Source organism: Thermobia domestica, chromosome 18, assembly GCF_964235325.1.
Source record: "Thermobia domestica chromosome 18, izTheDome1.hap1.1, whole genome shotgun sequence".
Classification (NCBI taxonomy): Eukaryota; Metazoa; Arthropoda; class Insecta; order Zygentoma; family Lepismatidae; genus Thermobia; species Thermobia domestica.
In genome coordinates, this window is record NC_137471.1 from 47762471 (window position 1) to 47781440 (window position 18970).

Genomic DNA, 18970 nt, shown 5'->3' on the forward strand with positions numbered 1-18970 from the left:
GCTACCACAGTTTCCAATTTGATCAAGTAAAGAGCTTTGGTTCCCGAGTTTTAGAGCATCAAAGTTTGAGTTTGACCTTAAATATTAACCAAATGCAGTGGGTACGTACAATAAGAATATTCTTTAAAAAAATCAATGCGCTGTAGAGAAACTTACTAGTTTCATAAGTAATTCAATATTGAAGAAAACTTTCATAATTTTGATATACCTCACTCAAAATCAATGTACGGAAAATACAATTAAAAGTGTACAGTATTATAACGAAAATAATGGTGTATATGCAAAAAAGTGACTGTAGATATAAGAAATACTTCTTTCTTCTACAACTAACGGGGCCAAACAATCACGATTGATAAAGAAGGCTTGCTATCTCTTCAGTTTCTCACAATATTTCTTTCAAACTGACTTGTGTCAAAAGTTCCATGCGGCATTTGACAAGTGTAAAATATCTATACGATTATGAAAACATACTTAAAATTATAATTTTTCACCTTCACGCAGTGTCGGACTGAAGCTGTCAAAGCTAGGCGGAGATGGAAACTTAGAGGGGTGCTTCATGGACAAACTTCTGTAAACATTTTGGCTTTTAAAATTACTTTCTAATTTGTTCACCGTATTAAGCATACACAGTTACACACAAAACGACTAGGACGAAATACTGTAAATGTTGCATAGTACAGAATAATATTATAATTACAGTCAACAAAAATGTAAATGTAGGATAGATAAATTAGCAGTAGCTTACCTATTCCAATACAAACAGAAGGAAAAAATACCATTAAATACAATTGTATGACTGTATTAAATTTCATAGCATGAGTAATCGTTTAAGATCTCTAGTGCTTTTTGCTATTTCGCTTCCAATAACATCGTAATCTACAGGAAAATTCTGGACATATTCAGTATTAAGGGAGATTAAATTTACCAGTAGACTTTGACCCAAAAGTGATCTCAGTTTTGATTTAATGATCTTCAACTTAGAAAACATAATAAGCACATTCACGAGCTACCGGGTTAGTTGTAAGAGCCATATCATATTTGTACACACAACGTACAGCGTTTGTCCAAGAAGTAATGAGACTGGCCACCGCGCAGCGCTCCAGTCACCACCAGAGCACTCTCAATGGGTGGGGGTCTTACCTAAGCATCGCACTGCGTGGCAGTCGCTTCTGAACAGAGAGAGAATGAGGATCGATCGTCGCACAAAGTGCTTTTTTTTTTTTTTTTTTGTCACGGGATAAAAAGCAAAAAATGGAGCGGACGATAGAGCAGCGAAACGCCATCAAATTCTGCGTTCGCTTGGGCAAAACTGCTGCAGAGACTCTTGCCTTGATTGAGCAGGCCTACGGAGACAATGCCATGTCGAAAGCCAGTTTTTTCGCTGGTATAAGGACTTCAAAGGCAGGCGGGAGACAGTTCAGGACTGATCTGGGCGCCCTTCGAACAGTTCTTTGGATTAAAGCGTGTCAAAGATGAAAGAACTCTTGAACTCTGGCCGTCGTTTAAGTCTGTGATTAATAGCGGAAGAACTTAACATGTGCCAGTCAACGGTATACAACATTCTAACCGAGAATTTGAACATGAGAAGAGTTTGTGCAAAATTGGTACCAAAAGTGTTGAATGAGGAACAAAACCAACAACGAGTTTATGTGTGCCGTGAAATGGTGGAGGTTGTGGAAGGCAAAGTAGACATTTTCCTGTTCCCCAAAGTGAAAACCGCTCTGGAAGCTCGCCGTGTTGATGACGTTGCCGCCACCTCGAAGGCCGTAACCAAATCTCTAAAAGGCATTTCGGAAGCTGACTTCCAGGGAGAGTATGAATCATGAAAATCGCGCTGGCAGCGGTGCATCGACGCCCAAAAGACTATTTTGAAGAATTTTTGAGAAATTGTTAAAATCGGATGAATAAATTCCTGTTTATAGACTCAGTCTCATTACTTCTTGGACAAACCCTGTCAATTGCTATAAGTGCTTTCATTTAAAGTCAGCTCATACAAGAATGTAAACGCACAGTGTATACAGCCCTGGATTTAGCTGATCCTGATCTTCCGTTTTGTTTTCACTCCATTCGTCTTCATTTCCAGAATCGGCTGGGCACTGAATTATATCGAAGTCACTAGTAGAAGTATCCTTCAGATTCTCGAAGTAATCTTTGTAATGAGCCGCAAATTGTTTGAGTTCGCGTGACAGGGTTTCTTTACATACACCTGTATTTTCTGCTAATGTTTTCAGGACTCCATCTGGTAATCCATTTTTCTTTATTTCTTCAAATCTCTTTGGGTCCAAACAGGTACAATCTTTTATTAAATGTTCACTTGGAATAAACCTCTCCTCAACACTTGTAAAAGCGGTGTCACAAATTCTGTAGAAGGTTTCCACTTGGCTTCTTCTTGCAAATACGAATCTTCATCAGAGCAGTTTTCATCAAAAAGCCCTTTTTACACCGAATGCTTTTCGTTACAAAATCAGCATCCACCCTAAGAAGAAGTTCGTTTTCATCCCATTCTCTGTTAAGATTTTCCGAAAACATTTTAGCGTTTCCATACAGGTGAGATAATTTCTCCCTGGGTGTCTTTAAACTTGTTGCTAATGTTTGGACTATTTCCCATGCCGTTAAGTAGTCCATCTTTGGGAACAGTGGGTAATTCGAAGTTAGTGTTGTAAGTTCAAATAGCTTTGTGTAAAGAGCTGCTGTCATTAGTTTCGAATTTCAACCATTTGTCTCGCAAACTTCCTGTTCTGGCTGTTCTGCTCTCTTTGCACCACATGTGCACTGCATATAATATTTTAAATTAGAATATAAATAAATATTGAGCTTTATTATAAAATAAAGCTCTAGCAAAATTTTAAAATAAAGCTCTAGCAAAATTTTAAATGTTATATTTACATACTGTTTTCGTTATTACAATGCAGACGATACACTGATCTAGTCAAAAAAGCCACTGTTAACTTTTAACCAAAATAAACTTATAATTTCATAACTATTGAAAATTCAGCCAGACGGAATGTGAAGATGTCTTTTAGATATGTTAAACGCGATTTACGCATAATTTGGATACTAAAATTCTGAAGAAAATTTTATCAAAAAATATTTCCATTTTTAGTTAAACATCTATAACCACTGAAGTCAATTACATTACTAAATAACACTGTAAACAATTGCACACTATATTCTTGCATTAATTAACATCTACTTTCCTATTTGAGAACATGCAGGCGCGCGCCCCTGCGTTGAGTCTCGACGCTAACACTGTAAGATTACCACAGTCATATAACGCAACGAGAGAATGAGCCATACAGCAGTCACAAGACCACTTGTGATAATATTAGATTTGACCGAGCTCTTACATATCACTTAGGATATCTGACAGTACTGGCATTCGCAACGAGGAGAGCACGGCGCCTTGACAGCTTATAACCTTTAAATAATCTACGCAAACCTGCAATAACTCTGTTATATATTTATTATAATGGCAATAAACGAAATTTTATCTAAAATTGTCTTGACTTCAATGCAACTAACCCACTTTTATTGTAACAAAGGGGCGCCATATAATGGTGGGCGCAGGCGGAGATCTCCCCTCGCCACCCTGTCGAGTCCGACACTGCCTTCGCGTCTGTTGCTACGTAAAATGCTTAAATAAACAAATTCCAATTGAGAATCTTTACAATCGAGAACTGGCATCTTAAATAGCAAAATTAAGTAGTAGTAAATTTTCATGCAAATAAGATTTGAGCCTGCGAAACTTTCAGCGTTTTTACCAACAAAAAATTAACGTTTTTTTAAATTCTTTCACAAAATTAATTTCACTACTATTTATTTATTTTAACGTTCCACGCTTATTGTCCTTTACGCTAAAGGTGAGGGACGGTTAATGGAAATGAATGATTGTGAAATTAAAATCTTTATGCTCTTCCACCGGGAATCGAACTCGGGATCATGTGCACTAAAGGCACACGCGCTAACCACTATGCCAGTGAAGAGGACTTTTATTATTATGTTAGAAGTTAGCTAGAAGAGAATCTTAGCATTTTCATTATTAATAATAATCATAATTTTAACAAATATATAATGTTTAGAAGTCTCCGTGATAAAGAAGACCAAAAATAAATCATTTGTATTGGTAATTTTTAACTAGTGTTCAACCGTTTTTAAATCATTTTGAGTTGAACTGAAATATAGGAACATTACATGTTATTAAGAATGTTTAGGAATTTGTTATTAAGGAATTTTGGGTTGAACTGGAATTCAAGTATACATTACTTGTTATTAAGAAATTTTGGATTGAACTAGAATTCAAATATACCTTACTTGTTATTAAGGAATTTTGGGTTGAACTGAAATTCAAGAATGCATTACTTGTTATTAAGGAATTTTGGGTTGAACTGAAATTCAAGAATACATTACTTGTTATTAAGGAATTTTGGGTTGAACTGAAATTCAAGAATACATTACTTGTTATTAAGAATGTTTCGGTTTGAGCTGAAATACAAGGATATATTACATGTTATTAAGAATTTTTGAGGTTGAACTGGAATTCAATTATACATTACTTGTTGTTTTGAGCGATGTTTAGATTAAATTGAAATTCAAGAGTATGTTACTTATTGTTGCTATTAAGGATGTTTTGTGTTGAACTAAAATTTAAAAATGCATTACTTCTTGTTATTACTGAGTAATGGATGATCAATGCAGGTGTACATCATATCATGATTTATTTTCTTTCTCTCGCTCTTTCTCTCTCTCTCTCTCGCAACGAGTCACTTGCTAGTGTTGATTACCGGGATGGTACAGGCGCTGAGTTATATAGTCGACTTAAAACTAGCAAAGGGAATTCAGTTATATATACGTAGTAATACTGTATATTGTACTACTTAACCCTGAATTTTGATTAAAGAATCCTGAGTACATATTTGTTTCCTGGTACAGTTCCCTAAAATTTTCTTTAGTTCCGCTCTTCACATTCAAAATTAGTAACGTCGCTAGCTTCTATATGTCTGAATGAAAAAACTCATATCTTTCTGTAAATGCAAGTAAATTGTTTTATAACTGTCTGGCACTGTAATAACTAGTCAGATCTATAATTTAAAATTTCTACATTTTAGGTATTCATCAATGCTTAATGAATGAGAAACAAAATTTTTAATTTTTAAAACTCGATGAATTTGATTGATCTGACAGTTGTAAAACAAACGTTATGATAAATTATTTGTTATTTTGTAAGTTGTTATAATAACAGAGCATCGTGACATATTTGACTAATTCAGATATTCTAATAAGTAGTTTTTTTTTCCCCAGAAACTTTTGCTACTCCAGTCTGACAAATACTGGATAATGCTTTTAAAATGTCTACACAAAAGCGTGATTTTTGGCCAATGACAATAACAATAAAAATAAATTATTTTCAAATAATTAACATAAAAACAAAGTGGAATTAAAATGCTGAAAACCTGAAAAAACTCACACAAAGGACATTTCCCTAATAAAGTCTGTATGAAAGGACCAAAATTTGAAGACAAGAACCTGCACTACCGTGGTTTTTGTGATAAATAATTTGAACGCTAGTTTATTTTAGACACTTAATTTTCCATTCATTACCAGCAGGAGTCACTTGCTGCAGATAAAAATACCATAAAGCTATCAACCTCTGTAAGACTCATCCACAACGTATTATTATTATGCCACCTCTATAAATAAGCTTTATTTGTTACAGTATATTATTACTACATATTCCATTAATTGGCTTTATTTGTTACTAATATTTGCATTTGGATTATGTGTATGTGTTAATTTTTTATACTGAACTTTTAGTATGCCATCAGCTGGAAAAAGATAAATGTTGGAATATTTACAAACTGATGAAAATAGAAATCAGTTTCTAAATTATTAATTATGTAATTTTGCGTGAGATACCTTTTATGGTACAATAATTTCATTAACAATAAAATGAAAATTGTCAATTTTATTATAATCCTTATTGTAATTTCATTTACATTGGTGATACTCTTCAAGAATGCGTCGTTTAACTAGAAACATAAGTAAAGATCATAATCTAATTATTAATAATGTAACCGATGTGAAAAAGTTGTTTCGTACTATGAATATCAGTTTCTGTAAATTTGATTTTTAGGAACAAATATGTAAATGTTGTCGTTCCTTTCTTTGAAATAGGGCAGAAAGATAAAGAAAAGAAGATGGACTTACACTCTGGAGTCGCAGCTCAAGCTACAAGTCCCTCGGATGATGAAGATAGATGGAGGTAATATATCATTATAGTAAAGTGTTCATTACTTCTATCTCATTAACTCTCACTAAGTAAAAAAAGGACCCATTACTTCTATCCTAATTGTCATTCTACAGAGTAAAAGAAACGGCTAATATAATAACAGTAAAGTAATATGTTTCTCGTGTTACAAAGTTATTACGCGTACAATATGATTTTAAAAAGTACCCATTACTTCTATCCAACTTACGGAGTTAAAGGAACGGCTAATATAATAACAGTAAAGTAATATGTTTTTCGTGTTACAAAGTTATTACGCGTACAATATGATTTTAAAAAGTACCCATTACTCCTATCCAAATTGTCATTCTACCGAGCTAAAGGAACGGCTAATATAATAACACTAAAGTAATATGTTTCTCGTGTTACAAAGTTTTTACGCGTACAATATGGTTAAAAAAAAATACTCATTACTTCTATCCAAATTGTCATTCTACCGAGCTAAAGGAACGGCTAATATAATAACAGTAATGTAATATGTTTCTTGTGTAACAAAATTATTACGCGTACAATATAAAAGGTACCGAATATTCCTACTTAAAATATCTTCCAACGATATAAGAGGAATGGCTTGTTTTACTCATAACTTAAAAATAGATATCAGTATGTAGAAACCTATATTGAACAACACATCTAAGGCATAAAATTTATTCCAACTCAAAATTATTAAATATGTATGTCCTTCCTATGTTATGCCTTGTTTCTTATATACATTATTTATTTATTGTCTAATATAGAAAAGAGAAAATTAATCTTTACGCTAATAATATCATTATGTAATTCAGCAAGCAAAATACAGAATAATATCAAAGCTTCACCTGATGAGCCAGAAAGCTGGTTTTATCATAGTAACTTTACATTAAATACTGATAAAACTAAATGTTTATACAGTGTTCTTTCGTGACAAATATAGAAATCAAATCTCATCCTTACTTAACAATTGATAATACGACAATTGAATGTGTAACTAATAATACATTTCTGAAGCTACATGTAGACGATAGACTTAACTGAAAACAATACACCAGTTATCTATGTAACTCACTGTGAAGTTAGCAATATAACTTCATCACTTATTTTCCTGATCAGTTCACTTTCTCGTAACCTGCAGGAGTTGATTACGTAGATAACTAACAGTCTGTGTATAGGTTCCATGCAGACATTCTTTCCAATCAGATAGACCACACTTCTTTCATGAAGCTTTTAATCACACGAAAAACTGCGAATAATGATGACACGGAGTAATAGAAATAACGAAGATCCTATGCGTACTCGTCAATGATTGCTAACGTCACACGACAGGCGAGACACCGTTCCGAGTCGTCCCTAGATCCAATGGCTCTAAAATAATCGTTATCTGCTCTCCAAGTTGGGCTGGTGTCTATCCCCAATCCCCGAAAATCCGTAGTAATGACTAACATGAAATATATAAGATCTAAAATTATCTGACAACGAAAACGCAAAGTAAGGACAAATATACTCTTAACATGCGGGATATATTAATCCGAAAGTTGCAAATAGATATAACATAAATCTTACAAGAAAATTAACTGATTGTGTTCTCATAAACAACACTGATGAGCTGGAAACAACAATATTAACAAAAAAAAAATCAAAATGCAAATAAATAACGAATAGGTACTTTAATTGTGAATTGCTTTGATTTGTTTGTTAGCTTATTATTATTGTTAATATTATAGTTCTATAACAAAATACTGTATGTACCACATTTACAGAGACTTCAGTTTGTTTCTAAATCAAATCAGAATCAAAAATATAACATCTGACGCCAAACTATTATACAATGATGCCAGTTTGAAGTATAAAGAACGTTGTATAATTGATCGTCTGGATGTTACCTATGTTAATAACGTATGACTGTGAGCAAGGCGACAAGGTACACGAAAATCGAGAACAGAAACCAATAATTCGAAGTCAATTTTTCAATTGATAATTTTGTGGAGAAGAAGCAAGTCTCCTACCATACGTCGAGTAAATGGAGTCTGTATAAGTTAGGTTAGGAGCTGTGTTTTATTAAGACTACGCACTGAAGGAACTCTGTTTAACAATGGCAAGAAAAAAAAGAACAGAATCTAAACGAGATAAGTTTGCAGTACAGGTCATATTCCATATCGGTGAGCAATATTCAATTTTAGGAGATACAAAAGCTTTGAAGAAAATATTATAATTCTTGTAAACTAACAACATCTAAGTACAACATATATTGTAAGGCATAAATAACATAGATAGTTAATTACAGGTCATTTAATGTTTAAGTCCATATATATCTAGTTTGTTGCCTATAGACCAGGGTCCAGATTTTTCAGGAAGAAAAAGGAAGATTTCATTATTTTTAGGGAGAAGAAGGGAAAAAAAGGTAGGTGATATTCAGAATTTACATACAATAAACATATATATATATAATTTCAAGTGGCAACGTAAAATAATTTTAATTGGAAACGATCAGTTTCATTAAAATGATCGTAACACATAAAATAAGAAGTATATTATAGTTTCCAATAGGTGTTCATGTGGTTCGGTATCTGTAGATCCTCGTCTTATATAGCCTCGGTGCTGAAACGAACCCCAAACTCAAATTCAACCAACCAAGTGTATTATACAAGTCTTTATTGCCTTTTAATTGTATTTTAATGAAGATTGTGCATCTTTTAAGAGTCGCTTCCTTTATGTATAGAGTCGCTTCCTTTTCTTATATACATAAATACGTTCAATAAATCCTTGCAGGATATAATGAAATTGACAACTACTTGAGTTCTGCTTTTATTAGTTCACAGTAAATTCTGTTCCTGACATCAATATAGTTTTTTTTTTTTTTTTTTTTTTTTTTTTTTTTTTTTTTTTTTTTGTTCACAGAAGCTTCTGTTCCATATATTAGTATATTCTGCTTTTATTAGTTCACAGTAGCTTCTGTTCCTGTATCAGTATATTCTGCTTTTATAAATTTACAGTAGCTTCTATTCCTGACATCAGTATATTCTGCTTTTATTGGTTCACAGTAGCTTCCGTTCCTGATATCAGTATATTCTGCTTTTATTAGTTCACAGTAGCTCATGTTCCTGACATCAGTGTATCACGATCTTTCGAAACTGCGATATGATCGAGATAGTGTAGACAGACAAAAGCTAAGATGTGAAAACAAAATTATTCTTAAACATAATCTTGAGGTTTCGGTTACGTACGAAATAAAAACGTAATTTGTTGCATTTTCTCTCTGAATACCAGGTTGAACTGCATTGTTAACACTGTACGAGAAATCAATTCCTTTAATTAAAAGAAAAGGAAACATCTTTTCGCACTAACTTATAAAAACATTTTAAAAGTGCCCAGGACTATCATCCGTTTTATTTATTTAAAAAAAAACGAAAGCAATCATTTTATAGCGAAAATTAAAACATATAACGGAAAACGTGCCAGAAAAATGTAAAACTTATGGAGAAAACGTAAGATCTAATGGGGCCGCGGTGGCTCAGTGATAGAGCGTTCACCTCTAGTGCATGGAGTCCTTGGTTCGATCCCAGCTCGCGCCAAGTGAACTTTGTGGTGGACAAACACCATGTGCATGGCTTTTCTCGGTGTTCTCCCGTTTCCTCCCACTTTCTTCATTCCACTATTTTTTATCCATTTCTCACCGTCATGTCTCCTTTAGCCTAGCTGGCATAAGCCGTGGGACGTAAAACTTAAAGATTTAATATCATTTCATTTCATAAGATCTGGCAATCCTACTGTAGACACCTAGAATGTATTTCTAATGCAGCAACTTTAGACGACGCCAGTAGATCTGGCAACAGTAGATAGAAAGACCAAGAAATTGGGGGGAAAAAAGAAAAGAGAAATTAAAGAATAAAGAAAAGCTTAAAAGTATTCAGATTTACGTCATGGTGAAATGTAGAATAATATGGTAGTTGTCCAGATAGTTTCATCTTTCTTCACTAAATCTCATTCACTTTTACCTTGTATCATTATCATGTAACTATTCCAATATGGCACCCAGTGGTGTAATGCTAGAATTTCTGGAAGGTATACGCTAGATCGTTTTCAAGAGTATAGCGTATACGCAAGACTACTTGGCATATAGGCACCCCAATATACGCTCATTCTTTCGTAAATTTAAGGTGAGTATACGACAGACTACAAAATTTTAGGTGGGTATACGCCGTATACTTCCGTATATGCCCCATTACATCCCTGATGGCACCTAACTAAAGGCTTTACTTTTTCCATTCCCTATGTGATGAAGTATTTTAGCGAAGAACTTTGTAATGTAATTTTTTTAGTGTGTGTTTTTTATTATTATTTTCTGGTAAGTATTTAATTTTTTGTTCCCATTCTAGTATTTCCATCTGGGATTTACTGGGTTGAACGGAAAACGAATGAGAAGGTGTTAGAAATGGTGGGGGGAGAAAATAACAATTTGAAATATTATTAAGAAGAGGAAGAGAAACTGGTTGGGGACATTGGGTAAAAAGGAACTATATCATGAGAGACATGCTAGAGGGCATGGTGGCAGGAAAGGGAGGAAGGAAAGGAAGGAGACTATAATTAATGAACGATATCAAAACAGAATTCATACGTGAGGACGAAGAGATTAGCGGAAGATCGTGGAGCATGGAAGCTTCTCAGTTGCTGCAAGTAAACTGCCAATAATGGCAGAACATCTATGATGATGATGATGATGATATTCCATCCATATATACATATACATATATAATACGTATTTAAAATATTTCAAATATTTTTTTATTATTATTATTATTATTATTATTATTATTATTATTATTATTATTATTATTATTATTATTATTATTATTATTATTATTATTATTATTATTATTTCAGCACGAAGTCTGCCAGAGAAGAGGGAAATGAGTCAATGGTCAAACTGGGTCCAGGCCAAGTTCCGCCTCGTGGGTATAAGCTAGCTCCAGGTATGGTTTATGTTTTTATTTTTTTTATTTATTTATTTTTTTTTTAACGTTTACGTACTCTTTATTATTGTGATCAGTTATATTCTCCATTAACGTTGCTCTGTGCCAGTATCTTAACCAAATATCGGCATCACTGTGTAGGGTTGGAATCATGTAAAATACTTAAGGGATTAGCAAATGTATCCAGAAGTAGAAGTTTGTGGCAATATAATTAAGGTTATAGAAGGCGAGTAATACGCGTATGTCTGAATTACAATTGCTGTCAACCACCAGTTCGAGCAGTTTAGAATATATATATACCTAGTAAAGACAATGGGGAAGGCTTTGCTATCTCGGAGTTATTCGACTCCTTTTTCCTCCAGAGTTAAGATATATATATATGCGATTTAGAAAACAATGCCCTGGTACATACGCTTTATACTATGATTTCTTCTTCCTCCCCGCTCCTACCTCCGGACAAAGTTGTATGGAAGCAAATCTATTGACAATGACAGTTAATCATCAAGTTGTATAAGTATTAATTTAATGCTTAACGATTTGCATTACTAATGAGAAGCAAAAATCGGAATGCATATCAAACTTTTGATTAAACATGTTAGGGAGATATCTAGTTATGTTGAATATTGCGTTACAGTTAAAATGTAGCCGCATATTTATTCAATGGTTTGTAATCTTTAATCTTGTCAGAACTTCTACAGATTATCTTCTAAGATTATCTATTTTCGGATAAATTGGAAGCAAACAACAATACTATTTCTGAATATTCCAGAAACGTCTCAGCTTTCTGTAACGTGTATAAATGTAGTTGTCTCCAAGCATATAGTTAGCAGCTAAATAATGGATGACCAATGCGAATTTTGGCGATTGATTTTTTCAACACAAATAATATATGAATACAACATTTATAGTTTTCAGAAAATAGCATGAGTTATTAGAAGTTTGTAACCCTGCGTGTCGATCACACAGAATGAATTCCTTTTTTTTTTATTATTATTTTCTATTGTCTCTGCGTATCGATCATACAGAATAAATGCTAAATGAGTTAAACAAGTTTTTTTTTATTTACAATTTATTTGTTATACATATTGGCAATTGTACAAAGAAACAAAATACCAAAAGAAAATTATAGAGCACTGAGTTTGATACTAGTAGAAATCCATGAAAGTTAGAATATATGTGGGAGTATGAGTGCAACTAATATGGCGAAACGGATAAAATATATCAATATCAAGCTCAAAAAGTGTAAAATTCATATTACTATAGTACAGTATTCATGTATACTATAAATTAATAAACTTTTTTTTGTTTATGTTAGTTTTAATTGAAATAATAGTATATATAAAACTCTTGAAGGAAATGTGAGCGGATAGATTTCACAACTATTTATAAATCGCAAACCTGGTGACATATATGAAAGTATCTTTATTTCTTCTTTCTTCAAATGGTCATATTGAAGAAAATAAAACAGTTGAATAAAATGAGAACATGAAGGTCAAACTAGGCAAGAAACTAAAACGAATGACGTGAAAGTAATAAAAGAAATAAAATATAAAAGAATATTTATTAGATATAATGACAAGTATTATTTAAAATTTTAATTTAGTATATCTTCCGATCGAGAACTCTTACCACAGTCATTATATATTATGTATTTTGAGATCCTTTCTAATGATGCTATAATACCGATTGAAATTGTATGATATTTTACATATATTCATCGTAAAAATAAACAATTAGTTCTTCTTTAAGATATTACGTGACAAAATACTAGTTGAAAGATGATACAAGAGAAAGACTACAAATATATTCTTTAATACTATTTGAAAGATGATACAAAGGAAAGACTACAAATATATTCTTTAAGATATTATGTGACAAAATGCTGGTTGGAAGATGATACAAAGGAAAGACTACAAATATATTCTTTAATACTGGTTGGAAGATGATTCAAAGGAAAGACTACAAATATATTCTTTAATACCAGTTGAAAGATGATATTAAAGTGAAAACTGTAAATATATTCTTTAAGATATGTGAAAAAATGCTGATTGAAAGATGATATTAAGGAAAGACTACAAATATATTCTTTAAGATATTACGTGACAAAATGCTGATTGGAAGATGATACAAAGGAAAGACTACAAATATATTCTTTAATACTAATTGAAAGATGATATTAAGGGAAAACTATAAATATGTTCTTTAAAATATTATGTGACAAAATGCTGGTTGGAAAATGATACAAAGGAAACACTACAAATATATTCTTTAATACTAGTTGAAAGATGATATTAAGGAAAGACTACAAATATATTCCTTAAGATATTACGTGACAAAATGCTAGTTGAAAGATGATACAAGAGAAAGACTACAAATATATTCTTTAATACCAGTTGAAAGACGATATTAAGGGAAAACTATAAATATGTTCTTTAAGATATTATGTGACAAAATGCTGGTTGGAAAATGATACAAGGGAAAGACTATAAATATATTCTTTAAGATATTATGTGACAAAATACTAGTTGAAAGATGATACAAGAGAAAGGCTACAAATATATTATTTAATACTAGTTGAAAGATGATACAAAGGAAAGACTACAAATATGTTCCTTAAGATATTACGTGACAAAATGCTAGTTAAAAGGTAATACAAGAGAAAGACTACAAATATATTATTTAATACTAGTTGAAAGATGATACAAAGGAAAGACTACAAATATATTTTTTTTAAGATATTACGTGACAAAATGCTAGTTAAAAGGTAATACAAGAGAAAGGCTACAAATATATTCTTTAATGTTAGTTGAAAGATGATACAAAGGAAAGACTACAAATATATTCTTTAATACTGGTTGGAAGATGATTCAAAGGAAAGACTACAAATATATTCTTTAATACCAGTTGAAAGATGATATTAAAGTGAAAACTGTAAATATATTCTTTAAGATATGTGACAAAATGCTGATTGAAAGATGATATTAAGGAAAGACTACAACTATATTCTTTAAGATATTACGTGACAAAATGCTGGTTGGAAGATGATACAAAGGAAAGACTACAAATATATTCTTTAATACTAATTGAAAGATGATATCAAGGGAAAACTATAAATATGTTCTTTAAGATATTATGTGACAAAATGCTGGTTGGAAGATGATACAAAGGAAAGATTACAAATATATTCTTTAATACTAGTTGAAAGATGATATTAAGGGAAAACTATAAATATGTTCTTTAAGATATTATGTGACAAAATGCTGGTTGGAAAATGATACAAGGGAAAGACTATAAATATATTCTTTAAGATATTATGTGACAAAATACTAGTTGAAAGATGATACAAGAGAAAGGCTACAAATATATTATTTAATACTAGTTGAAAGATGATACAAAGGAAAGACTACAAATATGTTCTTTAAGATATTACGTGACAAAATGCTAGTTAAAAGGTAATACAAGAGAAAGACTACAAATATATTATTTAATACTATTTGAAAGATGATACAAAGGAAAGACTACAAATATATTCTTTAAGATATTACGTGACAAAATGCTAGTTAAAAGGTAATACAAGAGAAAGGCTACAAATATATTCTTTAATGTTAGTTGAAAGATGATACAAAGGAAAGACTACAAATATATTCTTTAATACTGGTTGGAAGATGATTCAAAGGAAAGACTACAAATATATTCTTTAATACCAGTTGAAAGATGATATTAAAGTGAAAACTGTAAATATATTCTTTAAGATATGTGACAAAATGCTGATTGAAAGATGATATTAAGGAAAGACTACAAATATATTCTTTAAGATATTACGTGACAAAATGCTGGTTGGAAGATGATACAAAGGAAAGACTACAAATATATTCTTTAATACTAGTTGAAAGATGATATTAAGGGAAAACTATAAATATGTTCTTTAAGATATTATGTGACAAAATGCTGGTTGGAAGCTGATACAAAGGAAAGATTACAAATATATTCTTTAATACTAGTTGAAAGATGATATTAAGGGAAAACTATAAATATGTTCTTTAAGATATTATGTGACAAAATGCTGGTTGGAAAATGATACAAGGGAAAGACTATAAATATATTCTTTAAGATATTATGTGACAAAATACTAGTTGAAAGATGATACAAGAGAAAGGCTACAAATATATTATTTAATACTAGTTGAAAGATGATACAAAGGAAAGACTACAAATATGTTCCTTAAGATATTACGTGACAAAATGCTAGTTAAAAGGTAATACAAGAGAAAGACTACAAATATATTATTTAATACTAGTTGAAAGATGATACAAAGGAAAGACTACAAATATATTTTTTTTAAGATATTACGTGACAAAATGCTAGTTAAAAGGTAATACAAGAGAAAGGCTACAAATATATTCTTTAATGTTAGTTGAAAGATGATACAAAGGAAAGACTACAAATATATTCTTTAATACTGGTTGGAAGATGATTCAAAGGAAAGACTACAAATATATTCTTTAATACCAGTTGAAAGATGATATTAAAGTGAAAACTGTAAATATATTCTTTAAGATATGTGACAAAATGCTGATTGAAAGATGATATTAAGGAAAGACTACAACTATATTCTTTAAGATATTACGTGACAAAATGCTGGTTGGAAGATGATACAAAGGAAAGACTACAAATATATTCTTTAATACTAATTGAAAGATGATATCAAGGGAAAACTATAAATATGTTCTTTAAGATATTATGTGACAAAATGCTGGTTGGAAGATGATACAAAGGAAAGATTACAAATATATTCTTTAATACTAGTTGAAAGATGATATTAAGGGAAAACTATAAATATGTTCTTTAAGATACTATGTGACAAAATGCTGGTTGGAAAATGATACAAGGGAAAGACTATAAATATATTCTTTAAGATATTATGTGACAAAATACTAGTTGAAAGATGATACAAGAGAAAGGCTACAAATATATTATTTAATACTAGTTGAAAGATGATACAAAGGAAAGACTACAAATATGTTCTTTAAGATATTACGTGACAAAATGCTAGTTAAAAGGTAATACAAGAGAAAGACTACAAATATATTATTTAATACTATTTGAAAGATGATACAAAGGAAAGACTACAAATATATTCTTTAAGATATTACGTGACAAAATGCTAGTTAAAAGGTAATACAAGAGAAAGGCTACAAATATATTCTTTAATGTTAGTTGAAAGATGATACAAAGGAAAGACTACAAATATATTCTTTAATACTGGTTGGAAGATGATTCAAAGGAAAGACTACAAATATATTCTTTAATACCAGTTGAAAGATGATATTAAAGTGAAAACTGTAAATATATTCTTTAAGATATGTGACAAAATGCTGATTGAAAGATGATATTAAGGAAAGACTACAAATATATTCTTTAAGATATTACGTGACAAAATGCTGGTTGGAAGATGATACAAAGGAAAGACTACAAATATATTCTTTAATACTAGTTGAAAGATGATATTAAGGGAAAACTATAAATATGTTCTTTAAGATATTATGTGACAAAATGCTGGTTGGAAGATGATACAAAGGAAAGATTACAAATATATTCTTTAATACTAGTTGAAAGATGATATTAAGGGAAAACTATAAATATGTTCTTTAAGATATTATGTGACAAAATGCTGGTTGGAAAATGATACAAGGGAAAGACTATAAATATATTCTTTAAGATATTATGTGACAAAATACTAGTTGAAAGATGATACAAGAGAAAGACTACAAATATATTATTTAATACTAGTTGAAAGATGATACAAAGGAAAGACTACAAATATGTTCTTTAAGATATTACGTGACAAAATGCTAGTTAAAAGGTAATACAAGAAAAAGACTACAAATATATTATTTAATACTAGTTGAAAGATGATACAAAGGAAAGACTACAAATATATTCTTTAAGATATTACGTGACAAAATGCTAGTTAAAAGGTAATACAAGAGAAAGGCTACAAATATATTCTTTAATGTTAGTTGAAAGATGATACAAAGGAAAGACTACAAATATATTCTTTAATACTGGTTGGAAGATGATTCAAAGGAAAGACTACAAATATATTCTTTAATACCAGTTGAAAGATGATATTAAAGTGAAAACTGTAAATATATTCTTTAAGATATGTGACAAAATGCTGATTGAAAGATGATATTAAGGAAAGACTACAAATATATTCTTTAAGATATTACGTGACAAAATGCTGGTTGGAAGATGATACAAAGGAAAGACTACAAATATATTCTTTAATACTAGTTGAAAGATGATATTAAGGGAAAACTATAAATATGTTCTTTAAGATATTATGTGACAAAATGCTGGTTGGAAGATGATACAAAGGAAAGATTACAAATATATTCTTTAATACTAGTTGAAAGATGATATTAAGGGAAAACTATAAATATGTTCTTTAAGATATTATGTGACAAAATGCTGGTTGGAAAATGATACAAGGGAAAGACTATAAATATATTCTTTAAGATATTATGTGACAAAATACTAGTTGAAAGATGATACAAGAGAAAGGCTACAAATATATTATTTAATACTAGTTGAAAGATGATACAAAGGAAAGACTACAAATATGTTCCTTAAGATATTACGTGACAAAATGCTAGTTAAAAGGTAATACAAGAGAAAGACTACAAATATATTATTTAATACTATTTGAAAGATGATACAAAGGAAAGACTACAAATATATTTTTTTTAAGATATTACGTGACAAAATGCTAGTTAAAAGGTAATACAAGAGAAAGGCTACAAATATATTCTTTAATGTTAGTTGAAAGATGATACAAAGGAAAGACTACAAATATATTCTTTAATACTGGTTGGAAGATGATTCAAAGGAAAGACTACAAATATATTCTTTAATACCAGTTGAAAGATGATATTAAAGTGAAAACTGTAAATATATTCTTTAAGATATGTGACAAAATGCTGATTGAAAGATGATATTAAGGAAAGACTACAAATATATTCTTTAAGATATTACGTGACAAAATGCTGGTTGGAAGATGATACAAAGGAAAGACTACAAATATATTCTTTAATACTAGTTGAAAGATGATATTAAGGGAAAACTATAAATATGTTCTTTAAGATATTATGTGACAAAATGCTGGTTGGAAGATGATACAAAGGAAAGATTACAAATATATTCTTTAATACTAGTTGAAAGATGATATTAAGGGAAAACTATAAATATGTTCTTTAAGATATTATGTGACAAAATGCTGGTTGGAAAATGATACAAGGGAAAGACTATAAATATATTCTTTAAGATATTATGTGACAAAATACTAGTTGAAAGATGATACAAGAGAAAGACTACAAATATATTATTTAATACTAGTTGAAAGATGATACAAAGGAAAGACTACAAATATGTTCTTTAAGATATTACGTGACAAAATGCTAGTTAAAAGGTAATACAAGAAAAAGACTACAAATATATTATTTAATACTAGTTGAAAGATGATACAAAGGAAAGACTACAAATATATTCTTTAAGATATTACGTGACAAAATGCTAGTTAAAAGGTAATACAAGAGAAAGGCTACAAATATATTCTTTAATGTTAGTTGAAAGATGATACAAAGGAAAGACTACAAATATATTCTTTAATACTGGTTGGAAGATGATTCAAAGGAAAGACTACAAATATATTCTTTAATACCAGTTGAAAGATGATATT

The 18970-nt window shown here is 30.5% G+C and overlaps 1 protein-coding gene across 3 annotated transcripts in view; it reads left to right on the forward strand.

Moving 5' to 3' along the window:
- The window catches only part of LOC145676131 (uncharacterized), a 997262-nt gene that overhangs the window by 961480 nt on the left and 16812 nt on the right, over positions 1–18970 (forward strand). For 2 of the 3 annotated variants that reach the window (XM_081747034.1, XM_081747035.1), the window contains 2 exons: positions 6172–6259; positions 11141–11229. In XM_081747034.1, coding sequence (XP_081603160.1) covers positions 6172–6259; positions 11141–11229 — 177 coding nt within the window. Of the gene's footprint in view, positions 1–6171; positions 6260–11140; positions 11230–18970 lie in introns of those variants that run through there. The other variant, XR_014129303.1, reaches the window with a different exon arrangement.